Below are 13,845 nucleotides of genomic sequence, written 5' to 3' on the forward strand. Positions count from 1 at the left end.
CCTACATCAGAGTAGGTAGCATGACGAATGGAGAGAAGCAGTCACTTAATCAGGCTTAAGGTCAACTGGCAGCATGCGAAGAATTCCCTCGCCTGCCAGAAACGGACCACATGCGCCGTTGCCACGACATAGACGAGCCGAGCACATAGAAGAGCATCCTAGATTAGTAGGTCAAGACCAAGGGCAGCCGAGAGCTCAACTACCCCAGCAAAAGCAAATTCAGGAAGATGTGGAGAGGCTCTTAAACGAGCGATTGCGTGATTTCCGTTACAATGAAATGGCCGATAAAGCAGGTCACCCTTCACTGACGAGATCGAGCAGGCATAGTCTCCACACAAGTTTAGCATACCACATTTCACATCTTTCAAAGGAGATGGAGATCTTGAGAAGCACTTGAAATACTACCGAAACATGATGGTCCTTTATCGGAACAATGCCGATCTTATGTGCAAGATATTCGCCACCACTCTACAAGGTGAGGCGTAAGATTGGTTATACACTTTGCCGCCACAATCTATCTGAAGTTTTGACAAATTTTCTTTGGTTTTTACCAAAGAATATTCATCCTAGCGCTCGATCAAGAAAAAGTCTTACCACTTGTTCAACGTCAAGAAGAACCCAAAGGAGTCGCTTCGCGACTACGTGAAGAGGTTCAAAGTAGAGAAGGCAAAGATAGTCGGATACAACGACTCAATAACTAGAGCAGCCTTCCAAAAAGGACTCCCAGCAGACCACCTGCTGTTCGAAGAGTTGATCATGAAAGAAGATCTAACTCTGGTAGACTCTTTTGCTATGACAGAGAAAGATGCACTTTGGGACGAGGTTCGCTGATGCACATTCAAGGAAAATCCGAGCGATTTTGAATATGAAGTCCCCCACTATTCTGAAAGAGATTCAAGGTCTGACTAGACGAGCAGTCGCATCTGAAGCAGCAATAATCTCTACCCTCATACGAGCATAGCTGGGGGCCTAACTATCTGTATTCCACATTTCAAAAGCTCTCCTCGATGCGGAAACCAGCTACCAAAAATTCAAAAGCTAACTTTGGCAACAGTTGTTGTGATGTGAAATATTCTAACACTCAAATTAAACCCTATTTGTGACAATTGTAGTAGATATGTAAGTAGGGATCGTTCTAGACCGGGGATTAACTAGGGATGCTAATCAATATAAATAAGACTCAAAAACACTAAACTAGACTCTATAGACTCAAAACTAACTTTGGACACTTAAAACATCAACCAATAATAAAAAAGACTCAATTTTAGACTCAATAAGTGTTTTGGACGAAAATAGGACTTGACTTGACTCAAAAGACTAAAAGAAAACAGGTTTTGACTCAAATATGAAGACTAAGTGAAATGGGGATTGTTTTTGACGAATTTTAAACTTAAAACAAAAACTTTATAGAAAACACTTTTGAAAAACGAATTTAAGTAAAATAAATGGGTAAAAGGCTAGTTAGATGGTCCTTCTCCACACATGATATATGCACACAAACCAATGTCCAGTTATTATTCCTTTAGACTATGAATGACAACGCCCCAAATTAGTTGCATCGCACAACTAACCCTCAAGTTTTCCTTATTTCATTGAATTAGATGGAATACGCATCTAAACCAAATTATCTTTTTCAAGTTCTTTATATGAGACGCATAACAAAGATACATATCAAAAGTCATTAAGTTTTGTGAAAACTATAAGCATTGACAAGGCATTCATCACTATGAAACACATGAGACTCATACCAAGGATTTACTTAACGCGATTGTGACTAGCAACCTCCACTACTTGTGAATATAAGTGAATAACTATTATGTGAAACCCCCTTATATTCTAGCATCAAATTCATGCATGCAAATTAAGTGTTAACCCCCAACCCACATACATAAACCAGTTTTAATAACTTAGATAAGCAAATCACATTCATAATAACCGGATGTAATCAATTCATATAAAACATATAATCATGGCTTCAAATTCACGTCCAACTAAAAAGAAATTAGTTCCTCATGTTCGTAAAACAAAGATAATTAAATTTAAACATTGAACTAAGACAAAGGATAGAATACACCTAGAAACTCTCCACACTCCAATGGAAGATTTCAAACCCTACTTGGATGGTAGATTGCACAAGTCTTCTTCTCCTTCCTTCCTTGCTTGCGGCACTAGGGTGGTGTAGGGTGAATTATGGTGTTTGATGGTTGAAAGTATGCATGAATGAATGAGTGAATGGATGGATTAAATGGTGAGACATTGGCTGTTTATATAGGCTACTTATGCACACTTAGTGAAGGACAAGGATTGCACAATCCCATGGAAAAAGGGTTAAGTCTTTGTAGAAACCAAAAGGGAAAGGGATAGGGAATTTTCGCCAGAAATTAAGGGCTTCTAGAAACTAGGTATTTTTTGGCAGAATTTAGACTTCTAGAAGGGGTAAAGGGTAGATTTCTGGACCTAAATGGATAAGGACTCATGATATAGGTGTAGAGGAAGGATTGCAACTCCTAAACCTGATTTGGATAGGATAGGATAATGTTAGAGTTAGGAAAGGATAAGGTTGGTTAGGATAGGATAAGATAAGGTTGGATAAGGTTCCTTATTTCTTGCTATTTCCTTATCTTCTTTGCATTAGGACTTCATCCACCAGATTTGTAGCTTTTCCTAGCCCTTCTTGACTTCAATTTCGTCCATCCTCTATGCTCCATAGTTAAGTTATCCAATCCATGCCCAAAAATGCTCTATTTAGCTCCAAAATGCCCTTTCTTGCTCCTTTTGCCATTAGGACCTAAAAACATACGAAAATAGCTTAAAAGACTAAAATAAATAGTAATTAACTCGCTAAATGCAAGGAAACAACATAACTAAGTAGCATAAATATGCTCCTATCATGTTGCAACCAGGAAGCTCAATTTATACCTTCAGACGCAAGCAGTCATCCTCATGATGCATTATTTTGCCCAATCTAGACGTGTGACGATAAAGGCGCAGACACTGACGGTGCAAAGTTTTTTGACGAACGCAACAACTCAACTCAAAAGGCACACCAAGGGCAGATGAACATTAAAAGGACACTTGGAAGCAAGTTTTGTCCTCGTCGCCCCAAAAGATTCTGCATAGGAGCAACATGTATCGGCAAGTTGAGCACCATATCCTGTTACGCGTTACATGGCCTCAACCGACCTTTGCTCCATAATTCAGCTCTAGAGTGGCCCGATACTGACAGTTGAGCATCTCCTATTACACGTAACATGGCCCTAACTCCACAACTCTTTACTGTGCCTTCATGCTTAGCCTAGGCGACACAACAGAGCAACCTAACGACGCTCCGGAGGTAGCCGAGCATGCCCTAACCTTGCCTGCTTCTTCCGATGGAGACTTCTGGCATTTGCACGTCAACAATGCATCCAACTACAAAGGTTCAGGAACAAGCGTGATCCTTGTCACACTAAACGGTTCAATGCCCCAGCAGGCGATCACTCTAGGCTTCAAAACATCCAACAACGAAGTAGAGTACGAGCCCTACTAGTAGGCCTCCGAATGGCAAAAAACTTGGCGGTGAAAAAGCTCGCAATTCAATCTAATTCCCAGTTAATCATTAGCGAGACTACTTGAGGCGTTTCAAACTTACACCCTCACTCAAGTTCCGCAGGTAGACAACGCTCACGTGGATGTACCAGCCGGCCTAGGCTAGGCTTTGCCCTCGACCACCAACTTAAACGCTATATTCCAATGGAGTATCTAGACAAGCCAAGCATAGAGGCAGAGCCAGCAGTTGATGTGTCACAGGTTAGTACAACTCCAAAATGGCAGGATTCCATTATAAACTACCTGGTCAATGGCACACTCCCCATGGAAAGGTTGGAGTCTAGAAAGCTCCAAATAAAGGCATCACGCTATTACATGTGGAATGGCGTTCTCCCTCGAAGATCTTAGATTGGATCACATCTCCGTTGCCTAGCGCCTCTCGACGACCTAAAGGTTCTAAGCTCAATCCACAAAGGCATTTGTGCAAATCACTCCGGAGGCCAATCCTTAATGCAAAGAGCTTTTAATGCAGGCTACTACTGGCTTACCATACATCAAGACGCTAAGAAGTTAGTGTAAAAGTATGACTGCTGCCAACGCTACAAGCCGATACTAGTACTGCCTGTTTGCCAGCGAGCTACACCCACAGACGAGTCATTGCCCGTTCATGCAGTGGGTAATCGACTTGGTAGGGCCAATGTCGCCCGTTACTGAGGGCAGAGGCATGATGATCGTGGCAATTGATTACTTCACTAAATGGGTAGAAGCAGAGCCCATGACAACCATAACTTAGATGGATATAGAGTGCTTCATATGGAGGAACATCATTTGTTGATTTGACATCCCTCAGTCTATTGTTACCTACAACGGCCCGCAATTCATGGGAAGAGATTTAGAGAAGTTCTTCCAAAAGTATGGCATCAAGCAGCACATGTCCATGACAAGATATCCTTAAGGCAATGGGTAGGCTGAAGCATCCAACAAGACAATTCTCGATTGCCTCAAGAAATCCCTCTTCGATAAAAAGGGAAAATGGCTAGATGAACTTCCTAGATGTCTATGGGCATATTGCACCACCAAAAAACGAGCAACTGGTGAGACTCCCTTCTCTTTGGCATTTGGTTCAGAAGCAATCATTCATTCCAACATTATCGTGCTAAGTATTAACACTTTATTGCCAATCATTGAGCAGAATAGTAAGGAGATAACTACAAGCTTAGATCTGGCAGAGAAGAAACGCAAGTAGACCATCACCCGTATCGCAGCCTACCAGCAGCAGTTCATCTCCAGCTACAACAAAAGGGCCAAAATCTGGTAGTTTTAGCCTGGAGATCCAATCCTAAGGAAAGCCTTCATCACTGCCCATAGAGAAGGCTCTAAAAAGATGAATCCCATTTGGGAAGGTCCGTACAAGATCAGTAGAATAGACGGCAAAGGAAATTACACCCTTGCCATCATGAACGACAAAGAGATTGAAAAACAGTGGAATGCCTACAATATGAGGAAGTACCATATGTGACATCTCACTACATCAAAGCCCAAAAACTCAAGCAGCTTGACGGGCACTACCTTACAAGCCAAGGACTATTTAGTTATTATGCAGTTCCTATGTTATAGCTAAGTTCTCGTTTGTTTCACTCGTTTTTCAATGAGGAATTCAGAAGTAACCTACAACTTGGCTCGGCTACCTGCTTACAATAACTTATCACTCCTGCACTTCAAAAGAAGATCGCGCCCTTCTTAGGTACTCATAGCAGAAATTGCGCCCCTCTCCCTGAGCGACCAACCATGCACTCCAGTGCGAGAGGGTAAACCAATTTTCAGTGTGAGAAGGTAAACCAATTCCATGACACCCATATGGGTTTGCTGTCAAAGGCGGGAGGATAAACTTTACACTCTGAATATCCAGACGTGGATGAGCCGAGCCGCCTTAGTATAACTAGGTGCATGATGGCTTGAGCCGAGATTCCTAAAAGTAGCCATAATGGCCTTTTTCAAGGCTTAGCTAGCTGAAGGATTTTGGGTCTATTGGCTTAATCCGCAGGGACCGAGCCCCAGAGACGGAAGGGCACATTACTCAGTATGCCTTACAGATGGCTGCCCTAAAACCCTAAAGTTGTTTTGCGCGACGCCACATTTGTCACGCAAAGTTGTTTTGCATGACAAATGTGCATCTAGGTCACGCAAAGCTATTTTGCGCAATGTAGGTGCACCTACATCGCACAATGTTGGGAAAAAAACGGTTAAGCATTCTTGCTTTGGTGCCAAAATCTTATGTGACGCATAGGAGGCATCGCGCAAACTGCCTTTGCACAACGGAATTTTGTGCGACGTCTCCTGTTTAGCGTCACACAAACATACTTTGCGTGACGAAATTTGCTCCGTTGCTCAAGTTGCCGTCGCGCAAACATGTTTTTGTACTAATGTATATTTATTAGCTAATATAGGTCAAAAATATGGTATTAGCTCATTTCGACACATATGGCACTCAACTGACCATCAACAAAATACCTGTTTATTTTCTTGATGCCCAAACCCAGCAGGTATTGTTTTCTAGTTTCTTTAATCCTTGTATAATTTAAAGCTAATTGGAGTTGGAATTGGAATTTTATGTGAAAGAATTTTTGGGGTTTTTTTTGTTGTCGAATTGAGTGTGTTAATCTCAAATTTTAAGGAGTTGCATGATACTTGCTTGTTGTTGGATTGGTTAGTCTCAAATATTACAAGCCTGTTCATGCTGATTTCTAATTTATTTCAGTAATTGAATATTGAAAAAAATATTTGTGTTTGTAGAGCAGAGGTATCAATATTGCAATGAGCAATGGATTCTTATTTTGCGTTACATGCGCGATACCGCTTAGGGTAGTTACTAATTGATTTACACGAAAAACAAGTGTTAAAATGTTAATTTTTACATCGTTTGTAAACTATTATTTCAATTATTGAAATGGTACGAGAACTTAAAAAATTAAAATATGGTAATGCATGTTAAATGTACCTATAATTTAAAAAAATATATGACAAATTTTTTTTTTTTAATTTTCAAGTTGTTAATAAAGCATGTAGACGGGTAGAAAAAGAGATAAACGGGTAAATGGTTATGGTTAAATGGGTACGTGTTTATGGGTATGATTAACTATTTATAAACGGTTATGGGTATGAGTGTAACCATTCATACTCATAACCATTTATGCAATACCCAATAGATAAACAGTTATGTGGGTAAGAGCTTAAACAGTTATGGGTAAATAATTGCAGTTACCCGCCCTCCATACCCGTTGCGCACCCCTAGCTGGAACTTATTGGAGATTTTAGCCTAGTTCGACATGACCCTACCAAACATACTAGCCCAGTTTGGCAAAGATTCTAGCGAACATAATAGTGTTTTTTAGTAGCAACGTGCTGAACTACGCAGTATGTCTTTGTAGAAGGAGTATGTGAACTCTTTTGGTTAGGTATAAGGGTATGCCGAACAATGTTTTTCAGCAGCAAGGTCTCTGCAGAGGCCGAGTATAGGGTCATGGCACAAGGAGTATGTGAACTCCTTTGGTTACGTAAACTTTTGAGATATCTTGTTTTCGAACCAAAGGAAGCTATGAAATTATATTGTGACAATAAGTCTGCAAGGGTTGGTAATCCAATACAACATGATAGAACAAAACATGTAGAGTGGATAGACACTTTGTAATGGAGAATCTTGAAAGGAAGATTGTGTTTGTACTATTTGGTAGGATTATGATTTGTAATTGATTGTAATCTGAGAATTTAGTTCCCTTATCTTTTGTAATTACTTTCTTATAGAATAAAGCATATGTGCCTATATATTGTAAACCCTAAAGAATGAATAACGTAACCAAGTATTCAATGTATTTCTTGTGTGTCATCGGGCAAAACCTTTGGCGACGAAACCTTATCTGCCCCGATGAAATCGTTTCGTCTAAAAAGGATTTTTTTATCTTTTTTTAGTGAGTGGTGCTCTAACGTTGGAAAATGTGTCACTTGCAAAGAAGGTTTTCACATGGTGATCATGAATATGCTAACTAGGTGTCTATATATAATCATCCTTGGCGATTGGGTTGTAGAGTGGGAGTAGGAGTGATTGCTGGAGAGAGAGAGAGAGATTGTTACATGCAAAGACAGTCTCAAAGTGCATACCTAAGCATTTAGAATAAGGAGCCAAGCAGTTGTAGCTAGGGTTTGCTGAGATCGGATTGAGAATAGAGAGAGAATTAAAACGCACGCCAGCGGGCAAAGGGGTGGGAGTGGGAGGGACGGGCAGAGACTGAGAGCACGTCCCCGACAGGCGACAGGGCCACCCAAAGCGCAATGCATTTGTCTGCTGCTGCCATTTGTAAAAGCCCCTTTGAACTTTGAATATGCAGTCATCAGTCCCCACTACACCCTCTCTTTCTCTCTCCATAACCCATCATCATCATTGCCGCTTTTTTCTCATGCCAAAACTTAAAACTTAACAAATCTTTGATGCTTTTTGTCAGCCTCCTTTTTGCACGCTTCGCTACCCTTCTCTCTCTCTCTCTCTCTCTCTTCCAGCGTGGTAAGAATTACTTTTGTAAGTATTGTAGTTTTGAGCTTGTAAGTTGTTACAATTTGGTCCATATGGTCACTTTATGCATGCATTTAAAGTTTTATCATTGGTCCCTCCATTTGTCTATGTATCAAAATCTTACTGCAAATGTTGCAACATTAGTCTCTCCATCTGTCCATAAGTATCAAGTTTAACCAGAATTTTTTGACGTGGCACTCTGTGGGCTGGTCTTTTTCTTACTTAAAAGCCATATTGAAAATAATTTCTTTAAGAAATTCCTAACCTTCTTGGAATAATCGATGATACTGCTCACGTAGCAGCAATGCTCTATGTTATCAGATTTCTCATATAGGGATATAGGGCAAGTCTTGATTTCAGTTTTGATCCCTATTATTTTATTTCTAAAGAGAAATACCGCTAGACCGTAGTACTAAATGGGCTAGCAATAATGTGGTTCAAATTTTCCTTTGACGAGAATCGAACTTAAGACCTTTTACTTGTAAATAAAGAGAAATATCGCTAGACCGTAGTACTAAATGACTATAATTGAATTACTAGTGAAGACATTCACAATATATTGAATTACAAGAAAGGCTACGTTGGTCTTTAGATTGTGGACGTTTTATTATACTGTCAAGGTAGAATGTTATGCGTGCTCATAATTGCCTAACAAAATCATCATACAAATTAAAGGATACCAATTAATACCCACTTTTTTCTTAAAGGGTAAACCCTTTTTCATAAAAATCTTTTGTAATTTGAAGTCAATTAGTGAAAATTTTGAAAACTGCTAACATACGAGGTAAAACAGGGACTTCTGATTAGGAATAGTCATTTTGGGAGTATTGTATTCCTTCCTATGAATGGTCGGTGATTGTATCTATGGTTTCTCGGTTTAATGCATTTATGTCCTATAAATAAATAAATAAAAGATGTAGACAAGTAATTACATAACTTCTACCCATAGGCAGTTAGTATTACGATCTAATGGTATTGTTCTTCTCTTGTAAGTAAAAGGTCTAAGATTCGATTTTTGTCAAAGGTGAATTTGAATCACATTATTGCTAGCCTATTATAAGGCTAAGCTCACTCCCTATATTTTGTTAAAAAAAAAAAACCTCTGCCCGTAAGCTCACTCAAATGACATTGATGAGTTGGCTAAAATGTCGTAGGAAAAAGTTCTCCCAAAGTAAAACCCTCTCTTGAAACCTTGCACGGATAACTACTAACTTTTCTTCTTCGAATGAGAGTTTTTTTTTTTTGTTTTTGGTCAGAAAGGAGCTAGCTCAGAGCCTCAAACATCGAATATTCAAACCCTATTTAAACAAAAATTATTTCAAATGCCATAAACATTGCAGTGAGTTCAGAGTAGAGTCCACTTCCACGTTTTTCCTTTCTACTAATTATGAAAGCTTTGCAACTTTTGATCATCTTCTGCTGTTTCCTTGCAAATTAAGGAACCAAAACCAATCAATAATAAAGCCGCGCGATTACGATTACATAATATACATAAACAAAAATTCATAGCTATTTTTTCTTTTCTTTTCTCTACAATGAATAATCAAGCAATTTACAGATAAAAAAGTACTCATAAATTTTTTTGAAGTAATTAAAAAATGCATGCTTGGGTCCCTTTGTCCTTGACTCGAACGAGGACAGAAATAGTGGAATCTACATATTACATGTTGTTTGTGGATGAGAGCAGATTAAATATAATATTTTAAATAGATAAAAAAAAAATAGTATGCGTGGATAATTCAGAACTTAATTAAGGCAGATTGCTAGGGATCCGCCTTGATTGGTGTGAGAAAGTATACTCTTTGATCTGAATTAAGTGGTGGAGTTTGATTTCAGCTGTGCTGGAAATGGAAGCACAGGGTTCAGTTGTTGGGCTGCAAAACCATGTCTTTTACTGTCTCTTTCTCACTGTCTCAGCATATCATATCTCATTGCAAATCTATATGTCCCAAGAATTTCATAACTTACCCTCTTTCATGCTTTCTTGAGAATCAGTGTATATATATTTGTTCAGAATCCAGATTTCAGAGGAGCTCAGCTAGCTCAGATATACATGCAGCAGAGACAGCTAGCTAGTACTCTACTTTCATAGATACATGAAAAAGACAAAGAATTATAACCAGATAAATAAAAAGGTATATATAATTTTGTACATGATTTCCATTTTTGAGCTTGGAGACTCATATAAGCGTTTATGTTACAGAAAGACTTACATGCAGCAGAGCGAGCTAGCAAGTACTCTACTTTCATAGATACATGAAAAAAATATAAAGAGTAATCAGAAGAAAAAAAAAAGGTATATATAATTTTTCACATGATTTCCATTTTTGAGTTTGGAGACTCACATAATTAAGCGTTTATGCTACAGAAGAACTTACATGTCACATGTACATTACATTCGTTGTATTCCATACCATTGATATAATAAAATGTGTAAGCTTTTATCTACTTTGCGTTGTATCATTGACACATGAACGTCACAGATATATGTGTCATATAAGTTGCTCTCAATAGACTCTGTATTCAACATTAGGTGCACTAGTATCTACTTCAGGATCGTAAACTCGTCAGATTCTTGTAATTGATTAATATATCTCTTCCGCAAACTTACATATGAATACAAATATCACATGCATGCAAATCGCAAAAGGGTACATTCAAAATCCAAAACCCTAAACCACTCATGATCAACAAATTAAACCCAATTGATTACTTTCATTTCCCATTCATGTTCCTCATGGGAATAAATTAAAACCAAACCCACACAACTAATTCCAAAATAATATTAAATACTTAAGATTAAGAAAATACATAGAATCTCAAAGTTTAAAGTACCAGTACCAATTACAGGACTAATGTGCGGTCTAATACCCGTCTTCTTTTTGATCTTTCACTAGAGTTGGAGCGTTCAAGTAATGACTTCAACGCATTCTGCAAGAAATGGACTGATTCAATCGTGTGATCTTTGTCTGCGGCAACAATAAGCACGTTGCGAATTCTTCCTCCAAGAGTGGCAATTTCAGCTTTGATTGTCCTCAAATGAAGGGATTTCAGTATTTCAATTAGGTCAGGTAGGAGGTCGGAGCGGTCCTCGCAGCACAAAGAGGCCTTGAAAACAATTCTTCCATCGCTTGTATAATCATTTGAAGAAAGTACAGTGATTTCATCAGTTTCAGAAGGGAAGGTCTCGAGCTCTGCGATCTCTGACGTTTGTTGTTTCAGCTCTTTCACTCTCTGGACCACCTTGGCTAACAGGGAGGCTTTGTCTGTCTGAGAATTTTGTTTGAATAAAAAATAAATTAAAGGAAGAAGAAGAAAGATAAGGAACCCTAGTTGTGAAAAGCTCAGCAGCTTTCCCAAATAAGTATTTTTACCCTAAAGACCAGAGTCTGACTACGACGCCATTGCTCCCTTTTTCTTTTTCAGAAACGGAATGTACCAAAAGACTGTATAGGTCCCAGACCTTAGAATCTCATTTGTAAAAGCTATTCATGACAACAAGTTTTTAGGATTCTTGTTGTTGTTGGGTAAGTCAGAATGAATGAATTAATTTCTAAATTAATTAGTACAAATAAAAATTGTATATTAAGTCAGTAAGCACAAAATCTTTGCTTCCTTGGTTAAAACTAACATAAAGTAGATTCCAGTTCCAGTAGTACTCTCTTTTCTCGCCAGCATTTTTTTCCCACCAACCAAACAGTAGTCAAAAAGAGAAAAAAATGATTGTTGAAGTGGGAAAGGATCGATCCAGCGGCAAAGGAAAGTAAATTAGGAGGCGTCAAAGCTCAAACTTCAAACTTGCAAACGCAAAACCAACAGTAAGTTAAACTAAAACAAAATTAATTAGGAAAAAATTATAACCAGTTATTTAATTGATTTCCCAAAACAAATTTGACAAATATTACCACAAAAATAAGAACAACAAATTTGATTAATAATCGAGTACATAAATAGGTAGGTACCTTGGAATTGCAAGGAAGAAGGCCTCGAAGCTTATCGAGATGGGAGTTGATTCGCTCTCTCCTTCTCTTCTCGGCCTCCTTATGATTCTTGAGAGCAGCAAGGGCTCTATCTTGAGGTGAGGCGTCATGCTCAGTACTTACCCCAGACACTTCCAGAGGGTAATAACTATAATTATTAGAAGAAGAGCTGCAAAAGCTTTGCATAGCTGATAACTGATGATCATTATTCACGTTGATTAAGCCGTTTTGGGCAAGAAATCGGTAGAGTTCTTGGCCTTGATGATCAGCCGGCTGCATGTTTGTGTGTGTGTGTGGGGAATTCGGATTCTTTCTTGTGGTTCTGAAGAGTCCTCTCTCTCTCTCTCTCTCTCTCTCTCTCTCTCTCTGTGACCGGTTTCTGTTGTTTTGTAATTCGCTTTTGACCGACCAAGTGATAGCTATGCAGATGAGTGATATATATGATATGAGTGGTGGTGAAATGAAAGTGTTTGAGACTTTCGGTGGTTTACTCTTTTCTCTTTAGGGTTTTATATATATCCGTAAATCTTGGGGTGCAAATGGGTTCCAATTGATTTATTTACTTTGTCCTTTTCATTGGGAAAAAAAAAATCGAACTTCTTATATAATATGAGTGATGGAAAATTCTCTTGGAGTTTTTGTTCTATATTCTTCTTATAACAAACGACATAACTACTTTAAGCTATATATATATATATATAAAAGGTAGTGGGTTGATAGAGAAGACTAATTTCACTAGAGCAAGATCTATCACTTGCAATCCCTTTGTTTTGTTTTTTAATTGTGTTTCTCATTAAAAATGATAACATATAACTAGTACAACGTTTGTTTACAGATAAATTGGTGTTTATAGCATTACTTTATATTTTTAAGAAACTATTATCATCACTCCAACAATCTCATTCTAACAAGTTAGTATTCCGCCATCAAGGTTCACATTTTCAATGTGTACTACTACTATATGACCCGCCTACCATTTTACAATATCGATATTTCATTTCAAATTGATGATACGAAAAGGAGAAGGGGGCCAAAAGTCAAGCCATTTTTGTTGTTAATTTTTATTTTATTTTAAATAAAATAAAATCTTAATGAAAAGCATTCTAAAAATTTTATTTGATGCTTAGGACAAACTTAACAGTATACCAGCCCTAAAAACTTTAACGAAAAATCACATTTTTACATTAAAAAGTCAATCATAGTACTATTCACTTTACCATTTATTTTGTCATTATGGTTAAAACTCAAAGTTTTCAAGTCTTTTTCATTAGTTTTCCTTTGTATTATATATCTAAGTTCAGTGGGGTTGGGCTGGGGGGGGGGGCCCCTAATTCTGCTAGACGTCTAATACTTAATTCTATTGATTTGACGTGAGAAACTATGCCTATGATTGTAAATTATTACTTATATCTCTTCATTTATTCCCTAAGCTATTGAATAATTTGTCCTCTGTATTAAAAGTTTAAGGATTTGTGGTGTTCATGTTGAATAAAAAAAAGATGATGTAGTTGCAGATATTAAGTTTCAGGAAGTGTAACATTATTAGATTTTGAATTATACTAAGTCATTTGAAGTTTTTATCTCATGTAGATCCATCAATAGGGTGATTGATTTTTATTCCTCATTTTCTATAATCACTTAATAGTAGAAAAAATCATTTGTGTGACAGATCTTTATGCGACAAAGTAAAATTTGTCGCGCAAGGGTGTTTTGTGCAACTAAAATTGTAATCCGAAGTTTGCACGATGCAGTGTTTTGTGGTGCAAATGTCAT

General features: G+C 37.9%; 1 protein-coding gene across 1 annotated transcript; it reads right to left on the reverse strand.

Annotated features, from left to right (window-relative positions):
* Window positions 1–10,664: 10,664 nt before the first annotated feature.
* Window positions 10,665–12,551, reverse strand: LOC137746018 (transcription factor bHLH106). The gene is made up of 2 exons (XM_068486065.2): window positions 12,055–12,551; window positions 10,665–11,362 (listed from the first exon to the last, which is right to left on the reverse strand). Exons 1-2 carry the CDS (start codon window positions 12,349–12,351, stop codon window positions 10,937–10,939), a joined length of 723 nt encoding a protein of 240 aa, XP_068342166.2. The 5' UTR covers window positions 12,352–12,551; the 3' UTR covers window positions 10,665–10,936.
* Window positions 12,552–13,845: the final 1,294 nt, after the last annotated feature.

Source organism: Pyrus communis, chromosome 12 (genome assembly GCF_041283825.1).
Source record: "Pyrus communis isolate YQ-2024b chromosome 12, ASM4128382v1, whole genome shotgun sequence".
Classification (NCBI taxonomy): domain Eukaryota; kingdom Viridiplantae; phylum Streptophyta; class Magnoliopsida; order Rosales; family Rosaceae; genus Pyrus; species Pyrus communis.